Below are 26,155 nucleotides of genomic sequence, written 5' to 3' on the forward strand. Positions count from 1 at the left end.
CAAACGCTGCTGAATTTATACAAGCTTATTATTAAACAAACAACAATCCAACATAATAGTAATAATAAACAAATCTAAACTTCCTTTGTTTAGTGAAGTATTGGTTGCTCACTGTGTTAGAGATTTCATGAGTTTGTGTTGATGTGTACACTTGCTATCTATCTATAATAATAGTTTCGCTGTCTGTCTGTCTATCTGACAAGAACGCTCTGTCTGACAAGAACGCTCTGTCTGACAAGAACGCTCTAGAGAAAACACAAGCAAAATAAAAACATGCACAGTAATTCGAAAAACGAAATATGACGTCGCCACATTTAGCATAGAGTAGAACATAATCTCAAACCAGAGAGTGCACACAGTCATATGACGTCATTGATTCTCGCGTTAACATTGAAAACAAGGAAATTTTGTCTAATCTAAATGGTTTGCGTGAAGAGTTTCTTGCATATAATTCTTCGGGTAGGGGCGAAGCCCCACCCCCCGCGTAAGAACGTCTGAGCCCCCCCCTCCTTAACTCAAAAGAAATTTCTTCATCGATACTCTATAATAAAATTACCGCCTAATTAATGTGTCTAATCTAAAAAGTGGTTTTCTTGCAATTTCTTTAATGCAATTCTTCGGGTAGTGGCTAAGCGCGACACCAGTGTTTCTTTCAGACTTTTTCCTCCCCGGAGAGGGGTGGGGGTAATTGAAATTTTCGGGGGCGGGGGTAGAATTTTCGGGGAGGGGGGCGGACACTGGAAAAAGTATATAATTATATTTCGTTGAATGGGACGGTAGACATGTTTTTTTTGGGAGTGGGGGGTGGGGGTGGGGGGTGGGGGTGGGGGGTGGTGTGTGTGTGGGGGGGGGGGGTGGGGTGGTTTCCTCATCGATACTCTATAATAAAATTACCGCCTAATTAATGTGTCTAATCTAAAAAGTGGTTTTCTCGCAATTTCTTTAATGCAATTCTTCGCGTAGAGGCTAAGCGCAACACCAGTGTTTCTTTCAGACTTTTTCCTCCCCGGAGAGGGGTGGGGGTACTTGAAATTTTCGGGGGCGGGGGTAGAATTTTCTGGGAGGGGGCGGACACTGGAAAAAGTTTATAATTATATTTCGTTGAATGGGACGGTAGACATGTTTTTTTTGGGGGGGGGTGGGGGGGTGGGGGGTGGGGGGCGGTGTGTGGTGGGGGGTGGGGGTGGTGTGTGGGGGTGAGGGGTGGGGGTGGGGGTGGTGTGTGGTGGGGGGTGGGGGTGGTGTGTGGGGGTGAGGGGTTGGGGTGGGGGTGGTGTGTGGTGGGGGGGTGGGGGTGGGGGTGGTGTGTGGGTGTGGGGGGGGTGGGGTGGGGGTGGTGTGTGGGGGGGTGGGTTGGTTTTAGTTTAGAGAAAAGAGACAGCACTATCAGCCTAGCGCCCGTTGTACCCTTCCTCAACGGGCCATTTTTCTCGTCTATAATAATAGTTTCGCTGTCTCTCTATCTATCTATCTGTCTGACAAGAACGCTCTAGAGAAAAGACAAGCAATTTAAAAACATGCACAGTAATTCGAAAAACGAAGTATGACGTCGACACATTTAGCACAGAGTAGAAAATAATCTCAAACCCAGAGAGTGCTCACAGTTATATGACGTCATTGATTTTCGCGTTAACATTGAATAAAAAGGAAATGTTGTCTAATCTTAATGGTTTGCGTGAAGAGTTTCTTGCATACAATTCTTCGGGTAGGGGCGAAGCCCCACCCCCCGCGTAAGAACGTCTGAGCCCCCCCCCCCCCTCCCCAACTCAAAAGAAATTTCTTCATCGATACTCTATAATAAAGTTACCGCCTAATTAATGTGTCTAATCTAAAAAGTGGTTTTCTTGCAATTTCTTTAATGCAATTCTTCGGGTAGTGGCTAAGCGCGACACCAGTGTTTCTTTCAGACTTTTTCCTCCCCGGAGAGGGGTGGGGGTAATTGAAATTTTCGAGGGCGGGGTTAGAATTTTCGGGGAGGGGGGGCGGACACTGGAAAAAGTATATAATTATATTTCGTTGAATGGGACGGTAGACATGTTTTTTTTGGGAGTGGGGGGGGGGGGGGAGTGTTGGGGGGGGGGGGTGGGGGGGGAGGTGTGAGTGGGGGGGGGGGTGGGTGGGGCGGTGGTTTCCTCATCGATACTCTATAATAAAATTACCGCCTAATTAATGTGTCTAATCTAAAAAGTGGTTTTCTCGCAATTTCTTTAATGCAATTCTTCGCGTAGTGGCTAAGCGCGACACCAGTGTTTCTTTCAGACTTTTTCCTCCCCGGAGAGCGGTGGGGGTACTTGAAATTTTCGGGGGCGGGGGTAAAATTTTCGGGGAGGGGGCGGACACTGGAAAAAGTATATAATTATATTTCGTTGAATGGGACGGTAGACATGTTTTTTGGGGGGTGGGGGTGGGGTGGGGGTGGGTGGCGGTGGGGGGGGGGGGCTGGTGTGTGGGGTGGGTGTGGGGTGGGGGTGGGTGTGGGGTGGGGGGTGGGGGGGGTGGTGTGTGTGTGGGGGGGGGGGGGGGTGGGTTGGTTTTAGTTTAGAGAAAAGAGACAGCACTATCAACCTAGCGCCCGGTGTATCCTTCCTCAACGGGCCATTTTTCTCGTATCTATAATAATAGTTTCGCTGTCTGTCTATCTGTCTATCTATCTATGTATCTGACAAGAACGCTATAGAGAAAACACAAGCAATTTAAAAACTTTCACAGTGAAACGAAAACGAAATATGACGTCATATAGTAGAAAATAATATCAAGCCGGAGAGTGCACACAGTAATATGACGTCATTGATTCTCGAGTAAACATTGAATAAAAAGGCAATTGTGTTTAATCTAAGTGGTTTGCGTGAAGAGTTTCTTTCATACAATTCTTCGGGTAGGGGCGAAGCCCCACCCCCGCGTAAGAACGTCTGAGCCCCCCCCCCTCCCCAACTCAAAAGAAATTTCTTCATCGATACTCTATAATAAAATTACCGCCTAATTTATGTGTCTAATCTAAAAAGTGGTTTTCTTGCAATTTCTTTAATGCAATTCTTCGGGTAATGGCTAAGCGCGACACCAGTGTTTCTTTCAGACTTTTTCCTCCCCGGAGGGGGGAACGTTTTCTAATCTAAAAAGTGTTTAGCGTGCAGTTTTTTTTTCAAGCATCTCTTCCGGTAGGGGCGAAGCCCCGCCCAGATTCTTCCTTTAGTTTGTATGATCTATAAATGCGACAAGTGTTTCTTTCAGACCTTTTCCTCCCCGGAGAGGGGTGGGGGTACTTGAAATTTTCGGGGGCGGGGGTAGAATTTTCTGGGAGGGGGGGCGGACACTGGAAAAAGTATATAATTATATTTCGTTGAATGGGACGGTAGACATGTTTTGGAGTGTGTGTGTGTGGGGGGAGGGGGGGGGGGGGGGAAGGAGCGAAGCCCCCTCCTCCCAAGTAGAGTTGCCTGAAAGAAACTCTAAATGCGACTTTTGTCATGAATGAGATTAGGTGCATGGTTTAGGGATATGCCTATGACTATATTTTGTAAAAATTAAAGTACCGAGAAAATATACAGCACTATCAACCTAGCGCCCGTTGTATCCTTCCTCAACGGGCCATTTTTCTCGTCTATCTATAATAATAGTTTCGCTGTCTGTCTATCTGTCTATCTATCTATGTATCTGACAAGAACGCTATAGAGAAAACACAAGCAATTTAAAAACTTTCACAGTGAAACGAAAACGAAATATGACGTCACATTTAGCATATAGTAGAAAATAATCTCAAGCCGAGAGTGCACTTTGTAATATGACGTCATTGATTCTCGAGTAAACATTGAAATAAAAAGCCAATTTTGTCTAATCTTAAAAGTGGTTAGCGTGAAGAGTTTCTTTCATACAATTCTTCGGGTAGGGGCGAAGCCCATCCCCCGCGTAAGAACGTCTAAGCCTACCCCCCCCCCCCCAACTCAAAAGAAATGTCGTCATCGATACTCTATAATAAAATTACAGCCTAATGCATGTGTCTAATCTAAAAAGTAGTTTGCGTGCAGAGTTTCTTTCATGTAATTCTTCGGGTAGTGGCTAAGCGCGAGACCAGTGTTTCTTTCAGACTTTTTCCTCCCAGGAGAGGGGTGGGGGTACTTGAAATTTTCAGGGGCGGGGGGTAGAATTTTCTGGGAGGGGGCGGACACTGGAAAAAGTATTTAATTATATTTCGTTGAATGGGACGGTAGACATAGTTTGGTGTGTGTGTGTGGGGCGGGGGGGGGGGGGGGGAGATTGGTTTTAGTTTAGAGAAAATAGACAGAAAATAGACAGCACTATCAACCTAGCGCCCGTTGTATCCTTCCTCAACGGGCCATTTTTCTCGAAGTTGTAAGAATAAGCATGTAGGCTACAGTAGATGTAAAAGGTTGGAATGAAAATGTTTTGCACACTTTGTCACAATCTCATTACACAGTCGTTTTGCACACTTTGTCACAATCACATTACACAGTCGCACTGTTGCGCACTACACAGGAACAAAAGTATTTTTTTCTGCAAGAAGATTACTCGGTGCATTCAACTTTCATTTCCACAGCAGGTCAATCGTACATGTGGGAGAAACATTCAATTAGGTACACGGAATGTGTGGGAGACTGTGGGTTTGTGTGGTGGGACTGTGTGGTGGGACTGTGTGGTGGGACTGTGTGGTGGGGGGGGGGGGTTCTTCCCGTTTAATGTGAGCAAGATTTTTGTTATAAAACAAAACTACGGGAGGGTGAAGGTAGGGGTAGACATGGATTCTAGTTTGGGTTAGGTCATATCCAGGTCAGACCTAACCTGAACTTAATGCACTTAAACACCAATCTCTATCCTATAGTGAAATTCGTGATTCGTGAACTGGGTCAGCGAAAGGCCAAGGTCAGGTGAAAGATGACCCAAGGACTCGGTCAGTATGCACGTGAACCAATGGCCAGGCTGTTGGTGACCTTGATGACCTTTCAAATGATGCCAGGTATTTGTTCGTAGAACGTGTAATTAGGTCAATTAGCTTTACACGGACGGTTAGTGTGTCTTCAGACAGGCAATACACTGAGACAGGTGAGACACTGAGACAGGTGAGACACTGAGACAGGTGAGACACTGACAGGTGAGACACTGAGACAGGTGAGACACTGAGACAGGTGAGACACTGAGACAGGTGAGACATCCATAGTTCTGATTTCAGTCAGCTCCAGGAATTGCGCTTCGATGAACGGTTTGACCTTGGGTCGCACGTGCTACATACTGGTTGGACTGGAGCGAGACTGGGCCTCTGCATTGGTTAGTGGCAGGTGTTAGTGGCAGGTGTTAGTGGCAGGTGTTAGTGGCAGTTTGTTAGTGGCAGTTTGTTAGTGGCAGTTTGTTAGTGGCAGTTTGTTAGTGGCAGTTTGTTAGTGGCAGTTTGTTAGTGGCAGTTTGTTAGTGGCAGTTTGTTAGTGGCAGTTTGTTAGTGTCAGTTGTTAGTGGCAGGTGTTAGTGGCAGTTTTTAGTGGCAGTTTTTAGTGGCAGTTTTTAGTGGCAGTTTGTTAGTGGCAGTTTGTTAGTGGCAGTTTGTTAGTGGCAGTTTGTTAGTGGCAGTTTGTTAGTGGCAGTTTGTTAGTGGCAGTTTGTTAGTGGCAGTTGTTAGCGGCAGTTGTTAGTGGCAGTTCGTTAGTGGCAGTTCGTTAGTGGCAGTTTGTTAGTGGCAGTTTGTTAGTGGCAGTTTGTTAGTGGCAGTTTGTTAGTGGCAGTTTGTTAGTGGCAGTTTGTTAGTGGCAGTAGTTAGACGTTAGTGGCAGTTGATAGTGGCAGTTAGTGGTGGCTAGGGATAGTTCGTTTTCTTATATGTAAATGTATGGGGGTTTATGGCACTTAGCGGCACTAAGGCACATTTAAATGTCAGCATTATTCAATGTCATCATTATTTAGTGTCAGCATTGGTCAGTGTCATCTTCTGTCAGTGTCATCATTGCTCAGTGTCATCATTGGTCATCATTGATCAGTGTCAGCACTGGTCAGTGTCATTTTCTGACAGTGTCATCATTGGTCAGTGTCAGCATTGGTCAGTGTCATCATTGGTCAGTGTCAGCATTGGTCAGTGTTATCATTGGTCAGTGTTATCATTTGTCAGTGTCAGCATTGGTCAGTGTCATCATTGGTCAGTGTCATCATTGGTCAGTGTCATCATTGGTCAGTGTCATCATGTGTCAGTGTCATCATTGGTCAGTGTCATCATTGGTCAGTGTCCACTCCCCCCCCCCCCCCAGCAAACGTGCATCAAACACGGCATGCAGCCCGTCATGATCAGTGACGTCATTCAGCTCGGGCAAGTCGTGGATTTTCTCAAAAATAAATGTGAGTCATTGATGGCGCCAGTGTGTCACGTGTGTGGTGGAGTCAAGGAGTGTAGTGGAGTGTGTGTGGTGGAGTCATTGATGGCGTCAGTGTGAAGTGGAGTGTGTGTGGTGGAGTCAGTAATGTGTGTGTGGTAGAGTCAAGGAGTCATGTGTGTAGTGGAGTGTGTGTGGTGGAGTCAGTAATGTGTGTGTGGTAGAGTCAAGGAGTCATGTGTGTAGTGGAGTGTGTGTGGTGGAGTTAGTAATGTGTGTGTTGTAGAGTCAAGGAGTCATGTGTGTAGTGGAGTGTGTGTGGTGGAGTCAGTAATGTGTGTGTGGTAGAGTCAAGGAGTCATGTGTGTAGTGGAGTGTGTGTGGTGGAGTCAGTAATGTGTGTGTGGTAGAGTCAAGGAGTCATGTGTGTAGTGGAGTGTGTGTGGTGGAGTCAGTCATGTGTGTGTGGTAGAGTCAAGGAGTCATGTGTGTAGTGGAGTGTGTGTGGTGGAGTCATTGATGGCGTCAGTGTGTCACGTGTGTGGTGGAGTCAGGAGTCACGTGTGGAATCCTTCCTCAGCAAATTCTGGCGTCTGGACTGGAGGCAAAAGTTTACCGGATATGACGTTCGTGTGGGACGTCAACAACATTCCCGTCAACCTTGAGCTGGTGCATGACGTCACCAACACCACGCGTGAGGCCAACTATTGTCTGGCCTTGACCTTGAACTCAACTCTGGTCAAGCGCCCGTGCGAGCAGCAGCTTGACGTGCTCTGTATGAAAGACGGTTAGTTGGCCCAGACCTGTTGGCCCAGACCTGTTGGCCCAGACCTGTTGGCCCAGACCTGTTGGCCAGACCTGTTGGCCCAGACTGTACTAGACCTGTTGGCCCAGACTGTACTAGACCTGTTGGCCCAGACTGTACTAGACCTGTTGGCCCAGACCTGTTGGCCCAGACTGTATTAGACTTGTTGGCCCAGACCTGTTGGCACAGACTGTACTAGACCAATTGGCCCAGACTGTACTAGACCTGTTGGCCCACACCTGTTGGCCCAGACCTGTTGGCCCAGACCTGTTGGCCCAGACCTGTTGGCCCAGACCTGTTGGCCAGACCTGTTGGCCCAGACTGTACTAGACCTGTTGGCCCAGACTGTACTAGACCTGTTGGCCCAGACTGTATCAGACCTGTTGGCCCAGACCTGTTGGCCCAGACCTGTTGGCCCAGACTGTACCAGACCTGTTGGCCCAGACCTGTTAGCCCAGACTGTATTAGACTTGTTGGCCCAGACCTGTTGGCACAGACTGTACTAGACCTGTTGGCCCAGACTGTACTAGACCTTTTGGCCCAGACCTGTTGGCCCAGACCTGTTGGCCCAGACCTGTTGGCCCAGACTGTACTAGACCTTTTGGCCAGAACTGTTGGCCCAGACCTGTTGGCCCAGACTGTACTAGACCTGTTGGCCCAGACCTGTTGGCCCAGACTGTATTAGACTTGTTGGCCCAGACCTGTTGGCCCAGACCTGTTGGCCCAGACCTGTTGGCCCAGACTGTACTAGACCTGTTGGCCCAGACTGTACTAGACCTGTTCGCCAGACCTGTTGGCCCAGACTGTATCAGACCTGTTGGCCCAGACCTGTTGGCCCAGACTGTACTAGACCTGTTGGCCAGACCTGTTGGCCCAGACTGTATCAGACCTGTTGGCCCAGACCTGTTGGCCCAGACTGTACTAGACTTGTTGGCCAGACCTGTTGGCCCAGACCTGTTGGCCCAGACTGTACTAGACTTTTTGGCCAGACCTATTGGCCCAGACTGTACTAGACCTGTTGGCCCAGACCTGTTGGCCCAGACTGTATTAGACCTGTTGGCCAGACCTGTTGGCTCAGACTGTACTAGACCTGTTGGCCAGACCTGTTGGCCCAGACCTGTTGGCCCAGACTGTACTAGACTTGTTGGCCCAGACTGTACTAGACCTGTTGGCTCAGACTGTACTAGACCTGTTGGCCCAGACCTGTTGGCCCAGACCTGTTGGCCCAGACCTGTTGGCCCAGACTGTACTAGACCTGTTGGCCCAGACTGTGCTGGACCTGTTGGCCAGACCTGTTGGCCCAGAGAATTAATTTCTTCAGACCACAAAGGTTTTTTGCTAAATTTTTAAAATTCTAGTACATCTCGTATAGTTAATTTGTCCGTGTCTAATGAGCATAATGAATCTGTATCTAATTAACCTAATGAATCTCTCCTTATCTAATTAACCTAATGAATCTCTCCTTATCTAATGAAGCTAATGAATCTGCCCGTATATAATTAACCTGATGAATCTGTATCTAATTAACCAAATGAATCTGTATCTAATTAACCAAATGAATCTGTATCTAATTAAGCTAATTAATCTGTATCTAATTAACCTAATGAATCTGTATCTAATTAAGCTAATTAATCCGCCCAGATCCCGTGTGGCTAGGAGAGAAGGTCGTGTGCCGGTGTAAACGTGGCCAGTGCAACTCTAGCGGGGAGTGTATCGCAACCACATGCCAGGCTGGATGGTTCGGCCCGGCTTGCCAGATAAGTAAGTGGCCAGATAAGTGAGGGGCCAGGAAAGTGAGTTGTCAGATAAGTGAGTTGTCAGATAAGTTGCCAGATAAGTGAGTGGCCAGATAAGTAAGTGGCCAGATAAGTTGCCAGACAAATGAGTTGCCAGATAAGTAAGTTGTCAGATAAGTAAGTGGCCAGATAAGTTGCCAGATAAGTTGCCAGATAAGTTGCCAGATAAGTGAGTTGTCAGATAAGTAAGTGGCCAGATAAGTTGCCAGATAAGTTGCCAGATAAGTTGCCAGATAAGTGAGTTGCCAGATAAGAGAGTTGCCAGATAAGTGAGTTTCTATATTAGTGAGTTAAAAGCTTGCCACGTTAGCTAAAAGATATTTGTCAGAACGTTGAGAAAACTTTTGGTTTCCATGGACGTCCGGATAATTCCTCTGTCATTTAGAAGACCACGTGCACGAGGGTACATTCGTCCCACGAGAGCTCATGGACGATAACGTCACGACCTGCATCCAGACCAACTACCTCAAGGTCCAGTTTGGTGACGTCAAGTTCATCGCTTGGGTCAGCCTAGTGCACAATAACAAAGGTAAGTTGCGACCCCGCCCCGACCCCCGCCCCGACCCCCGCCCCAACCCCCAAACTCCGGGGCTTAGACTAGTGCAACAATACAAAAGTAACCTGCATGACCTTCCGATGACCTTATGACTATCCCCAGATAGCCTGCATGACCTTCCGATGACCTTGTGACTATCCCCAGATAGCCTGCATGACCTTCAGATGACCTTGTGACTATCCCCAGATAGCCTGCATGACCTTCTGATGACCTTATGACAATCCCCAGATAGCCTACATGACCTTACGATGACCTTATGATTATCCCCAGATAACCTGCATGACCTTACGATGACCTTGTGACTATCCCCAGATAGCCTGCATGACCTGACGATGACCTTGTCAAATGACCTAGAGACCTCCTACAACTGCACCGAGCTGCGGCTGCTGAATGTGGAGGAGACTGTGGTGGATGTCCGGTGTGGGCGTGGCATCCACTACGTGCAGCGGGTGGAGCTGAGGTGGAGCACCAACAAGACGCTGTGCTCGCTCCACGTGGCAGGCGGTAGGTCACGTGATTCCCGGCTCATCTGAGCCGCCATCCTAGATTTGTTTATATAAAGATATGACCTTCACCTTCACGTGAAGATTGACCTTCATCTTTGACCTAGGCGTGAACTCGGCCTTGCGGCAGAAGACGGAGATGTCCCGTACGGGCGGGGTGGAGCTGTCCCACTACTCCGTGGACGGGGAGACGGGGCTGGGGGCGGAGTGCGCCAGGACCCAGGAAGAGGACCCCACAGCCTACTGGAAGTTGACCTTTGACAAGCCACGCCTCGTCTACGAGATCATCGTCCACAGGGCGTCACGTGAGCTGCGTTACCCATCACTAAATTCTACACCACGCCCTTGACCTTCCCATGACGTCACAATTTACCCAGCCTGACCTGAATTTTTTACCTTTACACAATCCAAAAACAATCCCGACCTGACCTTGACCTTTCCGTGACGTACCAAAATACACGCTCTATCTGACCTTGACCTTGCAATGACCTCACAAAACACCACACCCACTCTGACCTTGACCTTCCGGTGACGTCACAGGTCGGCACGACTGGAGCTTCATGGACGGCTTCCTCCTGGAGAGCTATGACGTCAGCGGCCGGACGGTACACACCGCCAGAGGGGTGGGGCACACCACGCATCTCCAGGCCCACATCCACACCTGCTCTACTGCACCTGTACTTACCATAGTTATGAACGTCATGGGTCTGCACAACTCGCTAGAGATTTGCGAGTTCGAAACCTACGGCGGTAAGTCGCTATGTACCGTCTGTCTATCTAAAGTCGCTCTGTACCGTCTGTCTATCTAAAGTCGCTCTGAACCGTCTGTCTGTCCAAAGCTTGCAGTTTTTTAGGCTTTATAATCTAGTGTTCTAGTTAATTAATTAGGCTTTATAATCAGTTTTGGTGAATTAGGTATTATAATCAATGTTTTAGTTAATTAATTAGATTTTATAACTAAATGCTTTAGTTTATTAGGTTTTATATCCTTTTTTTTTCTTTTTGTTAGGTTTTTTAACCACACCACTAACCCAACCACTAACCCAACCACTAACCCAACCACTAACCCAACCACTAACCCAACCACTAACCCAACCACTAACCCAACCACTAACCCAACCACTAACCCAACCACTAACCACTAACCCAACCACTAACCACTAACCCAACCACTAACCCAACCACTAACCCAACCACTAACCCAACCACTAACCCAACCACTAACCCAACCACTAACCCAACCACTAACCCAACCACTAACCACTAACCCAACCACTAACCCAACCACTAACCCAACCACTAACCACTAACCCAACCACTAACCCAACCACTAACCCAACCACTAACCCAACCACTAACCCAACCACTAACCCAACCACTAACCCAACCACTAACCCAACCACTAACCCAACCACTGACCACTAACCCAACCACTAACCCAACCACTAACCCAACCACTAACCCAACCACTAACCCAACCACTAACCCAACCACTAACCCAACCACTAACCCAACCACTAACCCAACCACTAACCCAACCACTAACCCAACCACTAACCCAACCACTAACCCAACCACTAACCCAACCACTAACCCAACCACTAACCCAACCACTAACCCAACTACTAACCCAACCACTAACCCAACCACTAACCCAACCACTAACCCAACCACTAACCCAACCACTAACCACTAACCCAACCACTAACCACTAACCCAACCACTAACCCAACCACTAACCCAACCACTAACCCAACCACTAACCCAACCACTAACCCAACCACTAACCCAACCACTAACCCAACCACTAACCCAACCACTAACCCAACCACTAACCCAACCACTAACCCAACCACTAACCCAACCACTAACCCAACCACTAACCCAACCACTAACCCAACCACTAACCCAACCACTAACCCAACCACTAACCACTAACCCAACCACTAACCCAACCACTAACCCAACCACTAACCCAACCACTAACCCAACCACTAACCCAACCACTAACCCAACCACTAACCCAACCACTAACCCAACCACTAACCACTAACCCAACCACTAACCACTAACCCAACCACTAACCCAACCACTAACCCAACAACTAACCCAACCACTAACCCAACCACTAACCCAACCACTAACCCAACCACTAACCCAACCACTAACCCAACCACTAACCCAACCACTAACCCAACCACTAACCACTAACCCAACCACTAACCCAACCACTAACCCAACCACTAACCCAACCACTAACCCAACCACTAACCCAACCACTAACCACTAACCCAACCACTAACCACTAACCCAACCACTAACCCAACCACTAACCCAACCACTAACCCAACCACTAACCCAACCACTAACCCAACCACTAACCCAACCACTAACCCAACCACTAACCACTAACCCAACAACTAACCACTAACCCAACCACTAACCCAACCACTAACCCAACAACTAACCCAACCACTAACCCAACCACTAACCCAACCACTAACCCAACCACTAACCCAACCACTAACCCAACCACTAACCCAACCACTAACCCAACCACTAACCACTAACCCAACCACTAACCCAACCACTAACCCAACCACTAACCCAACCACTAACCCAACCACTAACCCAACCACTAACCACTAACCCAACCACTAACCACTAACCCAACCACTAACCCAACCACTAACCCAACCACTAACCCAACCACTAACCCAACCACTAACCCAACCACTAACCCAACCACTAACCCAACCACTAACCCAACCACTAACCCAACCACTAACCCAACCACTAACCCAACCACTAACCCAACCACTAACCCAACCACTAACACAACCACTAACCCAACTACTAACCCAACCACTAACCCAACCACTAACCCAACCACTAACCCAACCACTAACCACTAACCCAACCACTAACCACTAACCCAACCACTAACCCAACCACTAACCCAACCACTAACCCAACCACTAACCCAACCACTAACCCAACCACTAACCCAACCACTAACCCAACCACTAACCCAACCACTAACCCAACCACTAACCCAACCACTAACCCAACCACTAACCCAACCACTAACCCAACCACTAACCCAACCACTAACCCAACCACTAACCCAACCACTAACCCAACCACTAACCCAACCACTAACCCAACCACTAACCCAACCACTAACCCAACCACTAACCCAACCACTAACCCAACCACTAACCCAACCACTAACCACTAACCCAACCACTAACCACTAACCCAACCACTAACCCAACCACTAACCCAACCACTAACCCAACCACTAACCCAACCACTAACCCAACCACTAACCCAACCACTAACCCAACCACTAACCCAACCACTAACCCAACCACTAACCCAACCACTAACCACTAACCCAACCACTAACCCAACCACTAACCCAACCACTAACCCAACCACTAACCCAACCACTAACCCAACCACTAACCCAACCACTAACCCAACCACTAACCCAACCACTAACCACTAACCCAACCACTAACCACTAACCCAACCACTAACCCAACCACTAACCCAACCACTAACCCAACCACTAACCCAACCACTAACCCAACCACTAACCCAACCACTAACCCAACCACTAACCCAACCACTAACCCAACCACTAACCCAACCACTAACCCAACCACTAACCCAACCACTAACCCAACCACTAACCCAACCACTAACCCAACCACTAACCCAACCACTAACCCAACCACTAACCCAACCACTAACCCAACCACTAACCCAACCACTAACCCAACCACTAACCCAACCACTAACCCAACCACTAACCCAACCACTAACCCAACCACTAACCCAACCACTAACCCAACCACTAACACAACCACTAACCCAACCACTAACCCAACCACTAACCCAACCACTAACCCAACCACTAACCCAACCACTAACCACTAACCCAACCACTAACCCAACCACTAACCCAACCACTAACCCAACCACTAACCCAACCACTAACCCAACCACTAACCCAACCACTAACCCAACCACTAACCCAACCACTAACCCAACCACTAACCCAACCACTAACCCAACCACTAACCCAACCACTAACCCAACCACTAACCCAACCACTAACCCAACCACTAACCCAACCACTAACCCAACCTGTCATCCCTCTATGTATGTAAATATATGTGTGTATGTATGTCAGACTGTGCCCCGCCCTACTACGGCTACGGATGTGCATCTGAGTGCAACCAACTCTGCCTTGACCGGAAGTGCCACTACAACGGCTTCTGCTACGATTGTGAACTGGGTAAATCAGGGGACTACTGCGAGACAGGTCTGTTTGTCTGTTAGTCTGTTTGTACCTTTGAGTGGTCAGTTTGTCTGTTTGTACCTTTGTATGGTCAGTTTGTCTGTTTGTTCATTTCGTTGCTAGTGCATTAACCAAGTTATGCAATTTTGTTTCTGCATGGCTTATCATGTCGTGGCGATTTTTGTAAATGTCATGTCCAGGTTTGTAAATGTCATATTTTCTGAATATCATGTTACAGTATCGTGTCATCTATATACTACTAAAAGTCAAGTTTGTTTACATGTTTGAATATTTATTTGTTTGTTTGCCTGATCAAGTATCCTGATATGTTCGGCTCTATCTGGAAAGCTGTAAAATAGTATGTAGGTAGAGAATAATTTTTTAATGCAGACAGACTGTTAATCACACATTTATTTAAAGACGTTAATTAATTTATTGATTTATTCATAGTTAAATTAACCGTATTTTTTTAAAAATGTTAATACTTTGAATAAACTTTGTGGGGATAGTGACGTCCCTTGATAGTGACGTCAGAGTTTTTTGTTGACTCTTTAGTACAATAAAATGGCGGCGCGTCTATCGAAGAAAATTGTGTTCCCATTCCAAAGTTTAACGCGTTCTAAATCTAATTTTCTGTCGGTCATAACTTTAACAATACGTCCGTTTGCTGTATTTATTACGTTCCAACACTTATATCAATTTTCAACTGTCTTTTTCATTTAGTTTTACGATAAATTTCTCTAGATCTAAAGATCAGCTGTCGAGAATCTAGCCTAGGGCCTAGAATCTAGATCTAGGTCACTAGAGTCATAGATCTAGACTTAATGTAAATTCTACATCTAGAATCTATTTCGGGCCTTAATTATTTTATATAAATCTTTGTTTAGCTTCAATGATCATCTAATTCGAGAATACATGGGATTTTTTTGTTATCTAGGTTTTATATCTAGATATAGTAGGATTACTCACTAACTTGGAGGCGTGGTCGGCTGCTAACAACAATATGGCGTACGGACCGGACGAATGACTTCCTAACATTTTTAGGCCATGTTTACCACGAGCAAAATGGCGGGTGTTCACATTATTTAAACATGGTATAGGTGGCCAGGGCTAGATATGCCAGAAAAGCATTTTAAAATTTGCTTTGGAGAATGAAGGCTAAATTTTAAAGCCAGTGTCATAAACATTAATAGAACTTTTTTTTTTTTTACGTTTTCAATTATTTTTTCTTAAGCCCTATATGTGAATGATAAGGTTGACTATCAGGACCTCGCGGGGCACAGGGCACGTGAAGTAGGGTTCATCTGTTTCTTTGTCCTAAGCAAATGAAGGGATAGTGTGGTCAGAGACATGCTTGGCTGGAATCGTTTTTGTTGTCTCAGACTTGGCGGGACACTGGGCAGGTGAAGTAGAGTTGAGTAGGTCACCTGTGACGTCAATATATGAAGGGATAGTCCGAAATCGTTGTTTTCGGTGTTTTTAAAAGATAAAAAACATATTTTTGAATGTGGGTTCTGTTTTTTGTGACGATAAGTGACACTGCAGTAGCGTAGCGAGGAGGGGGGGGGCGGGAGGGAAGGGGAGGCGGGGGGAGGTGGAGGGGGGGGGGGGACATGTTGGGGCGCCAAAATAATTTGGAAAAATAAATTGAAAGGTTGAGGGGGGTTCAAATGGAAATTTTGAGTGGGGGGGGGGGGGGGTGCACATCAAAAGTTTGAAGGGGGTGGGGGGGGGGGGTTGAAAATCGAAATCTTGGGGGGGGGGGGGGTTCAAATCGAAAAGTTTGTCCCCGGGCGCCGGGAAGGGTCGCTATGCCTCTGAGTGACAGACGTGATGTTTTTTGATGGATGACCCCCGAAACCCACAGTTATCCAACGGATGACGGGTATTCTAGTATATTTTGAAAGTCATATCATATTTTTATATCATGTCGCATTTTCAAATTATGTTTTCAAGATTTTTAATGTCGTATTACATTTGATGAATGTCATTGGACATTTGATGAATGTTATGGGACATTTGATAAATGTCATGGGTAATATTATAAATGTCATGGGTAATATTATAAATGTCATGTGACATTTGATGAATGTCATGTGACATTTGATGAATGTCGTGTTACATTTGATGAATGTCATGTGCGGAGATCAGCCACGCCTATGTCATCTCGCCCACAGACCCCAGATCGAACCCCACCCAGCCCCTGAGCTCCTACTTCTGGGATATCGTGACCTTGCTGGGTTACCTGGTGACCTTTGGCCTCGTCATGTGGCTCCTCTTCTACCTGAGCCAGCGCTACAGCAAGAAGCGGGCCAGGAGACGGCTCTGTAGGTTGGGGGAGGGCCATCACAGAAATCTTGCCAACCACACCACCATCCACATCACCATCCACATCACCAACCACATCACAACATAACCAACCACCTCACCAACCACACCACCATCCACGTCACCAACCACATCACAACACCACATCCCCAATGTGACCTACTTAGGTCGAGTCAGGTTCCATTTTTATTTTGACATTGTATAATACCTTATATGGAGTGATGGTGCGACTACCGGGGATTTTCCACTGTCTTATTAAGGGTGTCTAAGACTAAGAAATTTTCCATTAAGATCTGATTGATTGATTCTGATCAGATGACCATCCCAACCAATGGCTACATGAGTTGAGGATAACCTCCCCTGTTGCATAAGTCTTTAACTGCACCGCACACTCGCAACACGTGGCAGTCTACCTTGATCAAACGGTCCATTGAGACCAGGCCGTCCATATTGTCCGGCAATAGATTCTGACCATTTGAACGTGAGAGAACTTAAGTCCTGTGTGTGCTATGCTTTCTTAAGTTGATTTAGTCTTCTAGTATGATATTACTTGTCGCCAAGTGATTCATGAAGCTATAGCAGTGTTGTGTGACCTGTGGCTATTTTTATACAGTGTTGAAATCTGTGATAGTGTTTTTTCTTACACTTTGTAAGTTGGGTTTTGATATTTTATAAATTAAATATTTTATCTAGTTTAACCTTGTGTTCTGCCACAACTGTGTTCGCTTATTAAAGGTTGTATGCAGATTGGATGAGTGTTAATTTCAATAGTATCACTAGTTTTCCCTAGACATCGGATTCGAGCCCTAGTGTGTTGTTGAGTTAGTGTTCATCCATTTAGGCTTTAAGTCATTTGCATATTACCCCGAAAAAAGAATCCGGGGACGTTCACCATCTATCTGGCTGATAGATAGGTAAACGTTACACCAACCTCAACACAAACCACACCCACACCACCATCCACGTCACCAACCACATCACAACATAACCAACCACCTCACCAACGACATCACCAACCACGTCACAACACCACATCCCCAACCTCAACACAAATCACACCACCGACTACACCACCAACCACATCACCATCTACATCACCAACCATACCACATCATCACCAACCACACCACCAACTACACCACCAACCACATCACCATCTACATCACCAACCACATCACCAACCACATCACCAATCATACCACCAAACACATCACCAACCACACCACCAACCACATCACCAACCACACCACCAACCACACCACCAACTACACCACCAACCACATCACCAATCACATCACCAACCACATCACAAACCACATCACCAACCACATCACCAACCACACCACCAACCTCATCACAAACCACATCACCAACGACATCACAAACCACATCACCAACCACACAACCAACCTCATCATAAACCACATCACCAACCACATCACAAACCACATCACAAACCACATCACCAACCACATCACCAACCACATCACCAACCACACCACCAACCACACCACCAACCTCATCACAAACCACATCACCAACCACACCACCAACCACACCACCAACCACATCACCAACCACACCACCAACCACACCACCAACCACACCACCAACCGCACCACCAACCACACCACCACAACCCTTTTATTCTACCACTTCCAGCACGACGAATGAGCACTGGACGTAAACCCCAAACCCCGCCCAAACCCCCCATCGAGCCCCACCCTGACGAGAGCGGCCTCTCCCTCGGGAAGACAGAGTCAAAGGCAACGGAAATGACGTCAGCAACAACTAGCACACAGTCTTCTGAAGGGACGGGAACTTCAGCCTAACTGTGTGACACACCTGGAGCAGGACTGTGTGACACACCTGGAGCAGGACTGTGTGACACACCTGGAGCAGGACTGTGTGACACACCTGGAGCAGGACTGTGTGACACACCTGGAGCAGACTGTGTCACCTGGAGCAGACTGTGTCACCTGGAGCAGGACTGTGTGACACACCTGGAGCAGGACTGTGTGACACACCTGGAGCAGGACTGTGTGACACACCTGGAGCAGGACTGTGTGACACACCTGGAGCAGGACTGTGTGACACACCTGGAGCAGGACTATGTGACACACCTGGAGCAGGACTGTGTGACACACCTGGAGCAGACTGTGTCACCTGGAGCAGGACTATGTGACACACCTGGAGCAGGACTGTGTGACACACCTGGAGCAGGACCATGTGACACACCTGGAGCAGAGTGACACACCTGGAGCAGGACTGTGTGACACACCTGGAGCAGGACTGTGTCACCTGGAACAGGACTGTGTGACCTGCAGCAGGACTGTGTGACACACCTGGAGCAGGACTGTGTGACACACCTGGAGCAGGACTGTGTGACACACCTTGAGCAGGACTATGTGACACACCTGGAGCAGGACTGTGTCACCTGGAGCAGGACTGTATGACACACCCGGAGCAGGACTGTGTCACCTGGAGCAGACTGTGAGACACACCTGGAGCAGGACTGTGTGACACACCTGGAGCAGGACTGTGTGACACACCTGGAGCAGGACTGTGTGACACACCTGGAGCAGGACTGTGTGACACACCTGGAGCAGAGTAACACACCTGGAGCAGGATTGTATGACACACCCGGAGCAGGACTGTGAGACACACCTGGAGCAGGACTGTGTGACACACCTGGAGCAGGACTGTGTGACACACCTGGAGCAGGACTATGTGACACACCTTGAGCAGGACTATGTGACACACCTGGAGCAGGACTGTGTCACCTGGAGCAGGACTGTATGACACACCCGGAGCAGGACTGTGAGACACACCTGGAGCAGACTGTGTGACACACCTGGAACAGGACTGTATGACACACCCGGAGCAGGACTGTGTCACCTGGAGCAGACTGTGAGACACACCTGGAGCAGGACTGTGTGACACACCTGGAGCAGGACTATGTGACACACCTTGAGCAGGACTATGTGACACACCTGGAGCAGGACTGTGTCACCTGGAGCAGGACTGTATGACACACCCGGAGCAGGACTGTGAGACACACCTGGAGCAGACTGTGTGACACACCTGGAACAGGACTGTATGACACACCCGGAGCAGGACTGTGTCACCTGGAGCAGACTGTGAGACACACCTGGAGCAGGACTGTGTGACACACCTGGAGCAGGACTATGTGACACACCTTGAGCAGGACTATGTGACACACCTGGAGCAGGACTGTGTCACCTGGAGCAGGGCTGTATGACACACCCGGAGCAGGACTGTGTCACCTGGAGCAGACTGTGAGACACACCTGGAGCAGGACTGTGTGACACACCTGGAGCAGGACTGTGTGACACACCTGGAGCAGGACTATGTGACACACCTTGAGCAGGACTATGTGACACACCTGGAGCAGGACTGTGTCACCTGGAGCAGGACTGTATGACACACCCGGAGCAGGACTGTGAGACACACCTGGAGCAGACTGTGTGACACACCTGGAACAGGACTGTATGACACACCCGGAGCAGGACTGTGTCACCTGGAGCAGACTGTGAGACACACCTGGAGCAGGACTGTGTGACACACCTGGAGCAGGACTATGTGACACACCTTGAGCAGGACTATGTGACACACCTGGAGCAGGACTGTGTCACCTGGAGCAGGACTGTATGACACACCCGGAGCAGGACTGTGAGACACACCTGGAGCAGACTGTGTGACACACCTGGAACAGGACTGTATGACACACCCGGAGCAGGACTGTGTGACACACCTGGAGCAGACTGTGTGACACACCTGGAGCAGGACTGTGTGACACACCTGGAGCAGGACTGTGTGACACACCTGGAGCAGGACTGTGTGACACACCTGGAGCAGGACTGTATGACACACCTGGAGCAGGACTGTGTGACACACCTGGAGCAGGACTGTGTGACACACCTTTAGAACCTCTTATCTCTATATATCTTGGTACCCAGTATGCACCTAATGCTTTGAATGTATACCGTTAGAAAATTGCTATTTATGTATATGATTGTGTGAATAAAGCGAAATGATTTTTTTTCTTTTCGTGATTTTTAATTAATTGAATAATTAATTAGCGTTTGTGGTTTTGTTATCATGTTTACTTCATGTGTTTACTTATGTGTTTACTTTATGTGTTTACTTCATGTGTTTATTTCATGTGTTTATTTCATGTGTTTACTTCAATTGTTACTTCATGTGTTCACTTGATGTGTTTACTGCTTGTGTTTAATTCATGTGTTTACTTTATGGGTTTACTCCCCTAGCACTGACTCTTGCACTGACTCTAGCACTGACTCCAACCCTAGTCCTAACCCTAACCCTGACTCATTAGCCGTGCACCACCACCAGAGTTTCTTCCAGAAAAAATTCGACCCCCCCCCGAACGAAATGAAATTTATCTAATTTATATAGAAAATATTTACTTTAAACAGTGTCCCCCCCCCCCCCCCCAAAAAAATTTCAAGTGCCCCCCCCCCCCCCCCCCCCGGAGAAAAAAGTCTGGAAGAAACACTGACAACTTCTCATAAGTAATTTACAAACGTCAACAAAAAATTGCGCATCATATTTCGCACGATCAGTGCTATTTTTAACTCATGAGGATCATTTCCTGTTGGCCATTTTGTTGTAAACAAAAAAAATATATTTTACCATCTGGTCAGATCGGAGTTCACTTAACGACCAGCGTATGTTGATGTGTGACGTCATGGTCAGCTTGATATCATTGACCACGTGACGGCATGAACAGGTCACTATGAGACGGCTGGAACCTTGTCAGCCCTAGTTGGCATTAGGACTCCACCAATCAGGCATGGGGCTAGACCTCCCAGAGTAGAACTAGACCTAGAGTAGACCTAGAGTAGACCTAGAGTAGACCTAGACCTAGAGTAGACCTAGACTCCTAGAGTAGACCTAGAGCTAGAGTAGACCTAGAGTAGACCTAGACTTAGAGTAGACCTAGACCTAGAGTAGACCTAGAGTAGACCTAGAGTAGACCTAGAGTAGACCTAGACTTAGAGTAGACCTAGAGCTAGAGTAGACCTAGACTTAGAGTAGACCTAGACCTAGAGTAGACCTAGAGTAGACCTAGACCTAGAGTAGACCTAGACTTAGAGTAGACCTAGAGCTAGAGTAGACCTAGAGTAGACCTAGAGTAGACCTAGACCTAGAGTAGACCTAGACTCCTAGAGTAGACCTAGAGTAGACCTAGAGTAGACCTAGACCTAGAGTAGACCTAGACTTAGAGTAGACCTAGAGCTAGAGTAGACCTAGAGTAGACCTAGAGTAGACCTAGACCTAGAGTAGACCTAGACTCCTAGAGTAGACCTAGAGTAGACCTAGAGTAGACCTAGACCTAGAGTAGACCTAGACTTAGAGTAGACCTAGAGCTAGAGTAGACCTAGAGTAGACCTAGACCTAGAGTAGACCTAGACCTAGAGTAGACCTAGACTCCTAGAGTAGACCTAGACCTAGAGTAGACCTTAGAGTAGACCTAGAGCTAGAGTAGACCTAGAGTAGACCTAGACTTAGAGTAGACCTAGACCTAGAGTAGACCTAGAGTAGACCTAGAGTAGACCTAGACCTAGAGTAGACCTAGACTTAGAGTAGACCTAGAGCTAGAGTAGACCTAGAGTAGACCTAGACTTAGAGTAGACCTAGACCTAGAGTAGACCTAGAGTAGACCTAGAGTAGACCTAGACCTAGAGTAGACCTAGACTTAGAGTAGACCTAGAGCTAGAGTAGACCTAGAGTAGACCTAGAGTAGACCTAGACTCCTAGAGTAGACCTAGAGTAGACCTAGAGTAGACCTAGACCTAGAGTAGACCTAGACTTAGAGTAGACCTAGAGCTAGAGTAGACCTAGAGTAGACCTAGAGTAGACCTAGACCTAGAGTAGACCTAGACTCCTAGAGTAGACCTAGACCTAGAGTAGACCTAGAGTAGACCTAGACCTAGAGTAGACCTAGACTTAGAGTAGACCTAGAGCTAGAGTAGACCTAGAGTAGACCTAGACTTAGAGTAGACCTAGACTCCTAGAGTAGACCTAGAGTAGACCTAGAGTAGACCTAGACCTAGAGTAGACCTAGACTTAGAGTAGAACTAGAGCTAGAGTAGACCTAGAGTAGACCTAGACCTAGAGTAGACCTAGACCTAGAGTAGAACTAGAGTAGACCTAGAACAGAACCTAGTCTAGAACATAACCTAGTCTAGAACCTAGTCTAGAACAGAACAGAACCTAGTCTAGAACAGAACCTAGTCTAGAATAGAACAGAACCTAGTCTAGAACCTAGTCTAGAACAGAACCTCGTCTAGAACATAGAACCTGGAACCTATTGAGTGCCTGGCTTAACAGAAGGACTGTCTGAGTCAACCCAGTAGTTTTAAGTACCCATACACCAGTCGGACGAGTTTATTTGGTGACTTGAAGGGTTCATTTGGCAGGTTAAAACCTCCATGTTGCAAGTTAAACCCTCTATGTTGCAAGTTAAACCATCTATGTTGCAAGTTAAACCCTCCATGTTGCAAGTTAAACCCTTCATGTTGCAAGTTAAACCTATTCCTATCGTCTTGCAGGTTAAACCCTCCATGTTGCAAGTTAAACCCTCCATGTTGCAAGTTAAACCCTCCATGTTGCAAGTTAAACCCTCCATGTTGCAAGTTAAACCTATTCCTACCGTCTTGCAGGTTAAACCCTCCATGTTGCAAGTTAAACCCTCTATATTGCGGTTAAACCTATTCCTACCGTCTTGCAGGTTAAACCCTCCATGTTGCAAGTTAAACCCTCCATGTTGCAAGTTAAACCCTCTATATTGCGGTTAAACCTATTCCTATCGTCTTGCAGGTTAAACCCTCCATGTTGCAAGTTAAACCCTCTATGTTGCGGTTAAACCTATTCCTATCGTCTTGCAGGTTAAACCCTCCATGTTGCAAGTTAAACCCTCTATATCGCAGTTAAACCTTTTCCTGTCGTTTTGCAGGTTAAACCCTCCATGTTGCAAGTTAAACCCTTTATGTTGCGGTTAAACCTATTCCTGTCGTCTTGCAGGTTAAACCCTCCATCTTGCAGGTTAAACCCTCCATCTTGCAGGTTAAACCCTTTATGTTGCGGTTAAACCTATTCCTGTCGTCTTGCAGGTTAAACCCTCCATCTTGCAGGTTAAACCCTCCATCTTGCAGGTTAAACCCTTTATGTTGCGGTTAAACCTATTCCTATCGTCTTGCAGGTTAAACCCTCCATGTTGCAGAGTGTTCCCTATGTCGGCATGTTCCTCATGCTTGCTGGTGTACACATTATTACAGGTATGTCACTGTTGTCAGTCTCACCACAATTGTGTACAGTCTCACCACAATTGTGTACACAGTCTCACCACAATTGTGTACACCGTATCACCACTGTTGTGTACAGTCTCACCACAATTGTGTACACCGTATCACCACAATTGTGTACACAGTCTCACCACAATTGTGTACACCGTCTCACCACAATTGTGTACACAGTCTCACCACAATTGTGTACACCGTCTCACCACAATTGTGTACACCGTATCACCACAGTTGTGTACACAGTCTGACCACAATTGTGTACACCGTATCACCACAGTTGTGTACACCGTATCACCACAGTTGTGTACACAGTCTGACCACAATTGTGTACACCTTCTCACCACAGTTGTGTACAGTCTCACCACAGTTGTGTACACAGTCACCACAATTGTGTACACAGTCTCACCACCATTGTGTACACCGTCTCACCACAATTGTGTACACATGACGTACAAAAACTTTTTTTCGCTGGTGGATTAGAACAATGTTTATTAATTGATATTCATGGTGTGTGGCTTGGTGTGTGGTTTGGTGTGTGGTTTGGTGTGTGGTTTTATGTGTGGTTTGGTGTGTGGTTTGGTGTGTTGTTATATGTGGGCTTTTATGTGTGGTTTGGTGTGTGGTTTTATGTGTGGTTTTATGTGTGGTTTTATGTGTGGTTTGGTATGTGGTTTTATGTGTGGTTTTATGTGTGGTTTTATGTGTGGTTTGGCGTGTGTTTTTATGTGTGGTTTGGTGTGTGGTTTTATGTGTGGTTTGGTATGTGGTTTGGTGTGTGGCTTGGTGTGCGGTTTGGTGTGCGGTTAAGTGTGTGGTTTTATGTGTGGTTTGGTGTGTGCTTTTATGTGTGGTTTGGTGTGTGGTTTGGTGTGTGGTTTGGTGTGTGGATTAGTGTGTGGCTTAGTGTGTGGTTTGGCGTGTGTTTTTATGTGTGGTTTGGTGTGTGGTTTTGTGTGTGGTTTTGTGTGTGGATTAGTGTGTGGTTTGGTGTGTGGATTAGTGTGTGGTTTGGTGTGTGGGTTGGTGTGTGGGTTGGTGTGTGGTTTATCATCTAGTTGAGCGACTCCCCCCCCTCCCTCCCCTTACGTTTCAGTGACGTCACGGAGCTGTAACTTTACAAACAGCTTCCACAGCGACGGGGTCTGCTACAGCCGCATGGGGGATGACCTCAATTACACCGATGCCAAGGTCGGTCTACGTCATGACATGCTGTCACCTGGCCTCTCCTTTCTTGTCTGACGTCATGTGACAACCCCACTGACCCACACCATAGAGCACCCTACTGACCCCACTACCTCAATGACCACACTGACCACACAACCCCACTACCCCACTGACCACACTACCCCACTGACCACACTACCCACCTGACCAAACTACCCCACTGACCCCACTACCCCACTGACCACACTACCTCAATGACCACACTGACCACACTACCCCACTACCCCACTGACAATACTACCCCACTGACCACACTACCCCACTACCCCACTGACCACAATACCCCACTGACCCCACTACCCCACTGACCACACTACCCCACTACCCCACTGACCACACTACCTACTGACCACACTACCTACTGACCACACTACCCGACTGACCACACTACCTACTGACCACACTACCTACTGACCCCACTACCTCACTGATCCCACTGACCACACTACCCCACTGACCACACTACCCCACTGACCACACTACCCCACTGACCACACTACCCCACTGACCACACTACCCCACTGACCACACTACCCCACTGACCACACTACCCCACTGACCACACTACCCCACTGACCACACTACCCCACTGACCACACTACCCCACTGACCCCACTACCCCACTGACCACACTACCCCACTACCCCACTGACCACACTACCCCACTGACCACACTACCCCACTGACCACACTACCCCACTGACCACACTACCCCACTGACCACACTACCCCACTGACCACACTACCCCACTGACCACACTACCCCACTGACCACACTACCCCACTGACCACACTACCCCACTGACCACACTACCCCACTGACCACACTACCCCACTACCCCACTGACCACACTACCCCACTGACCACACTACCCCACTGACCACACTACCCCACTGACCCCACTACCCCACTGACCACACTACCCCACTGACCACACTACCCCACTACCCCACTGACCACACTACCCCACAGACCA

General features: G+C 47.5%; 1 protein-coding gene and 1 pseudogene across 1 annotated transcript; both read left to right on the forward strand.

Moving 5' to 3' along the window:
- The first annotated feature begins 4,849 nt into the window (after nt 1-4,849).
- Nucleotides 4,850-18,437, forward strand: LOC131943493 (uncharacterized). The gene is made up of 14 exons (XM_059303653.1): nt 4,850-4,969; nt 5,183-5,277; nt 6,243-6,330; nt 6,886-7,092; nt 7,417-7,596; nt 7,772-8,191; nt 8,752-8,871; nt 9,292-9,435; nt 9,775-9,966; nt 10,073-10,270; nt 10,506-10,715; nt 14,170-14,301; nt 16,455-16,604; nt 18,268-18,437. The coding sequence occupies exons 1-14, from the start codon at nt 4,888-4,890 to the stop codon at nt 18,435-18,437; spliced, it is 2,388 nt and encodes a 795-aa protein (XP_059159636.1). The 5' UTR covers nt 4,850-4,887.
- Nucleotides 18,438-23,084: 4,647 nt separating this feature from the next.
- LOC131943495 (uncharacterized) lies at nt 23,085-23,816 on the forward strand (annotated as a pseudogene).
- Nucleotides 23,817-26,155: the final 2,339 nt, after the last annotated feature.

Source organism: Physella acuta, unplaced genomic scaffold, assembly GCF_028476545.2.
Source record: "Physella acuta isolate Inbredline_101_S28 unplaced genomic scaffold, ASM2847654v3 ptg000457l, whole genome shotgun sequence".
Classification (NCBI taxonomy): domain Eukaryota; kingdom Metazoa; phylum Mollusca; class Gastropoda; family Physidae; genus Physella; species Physella acuta.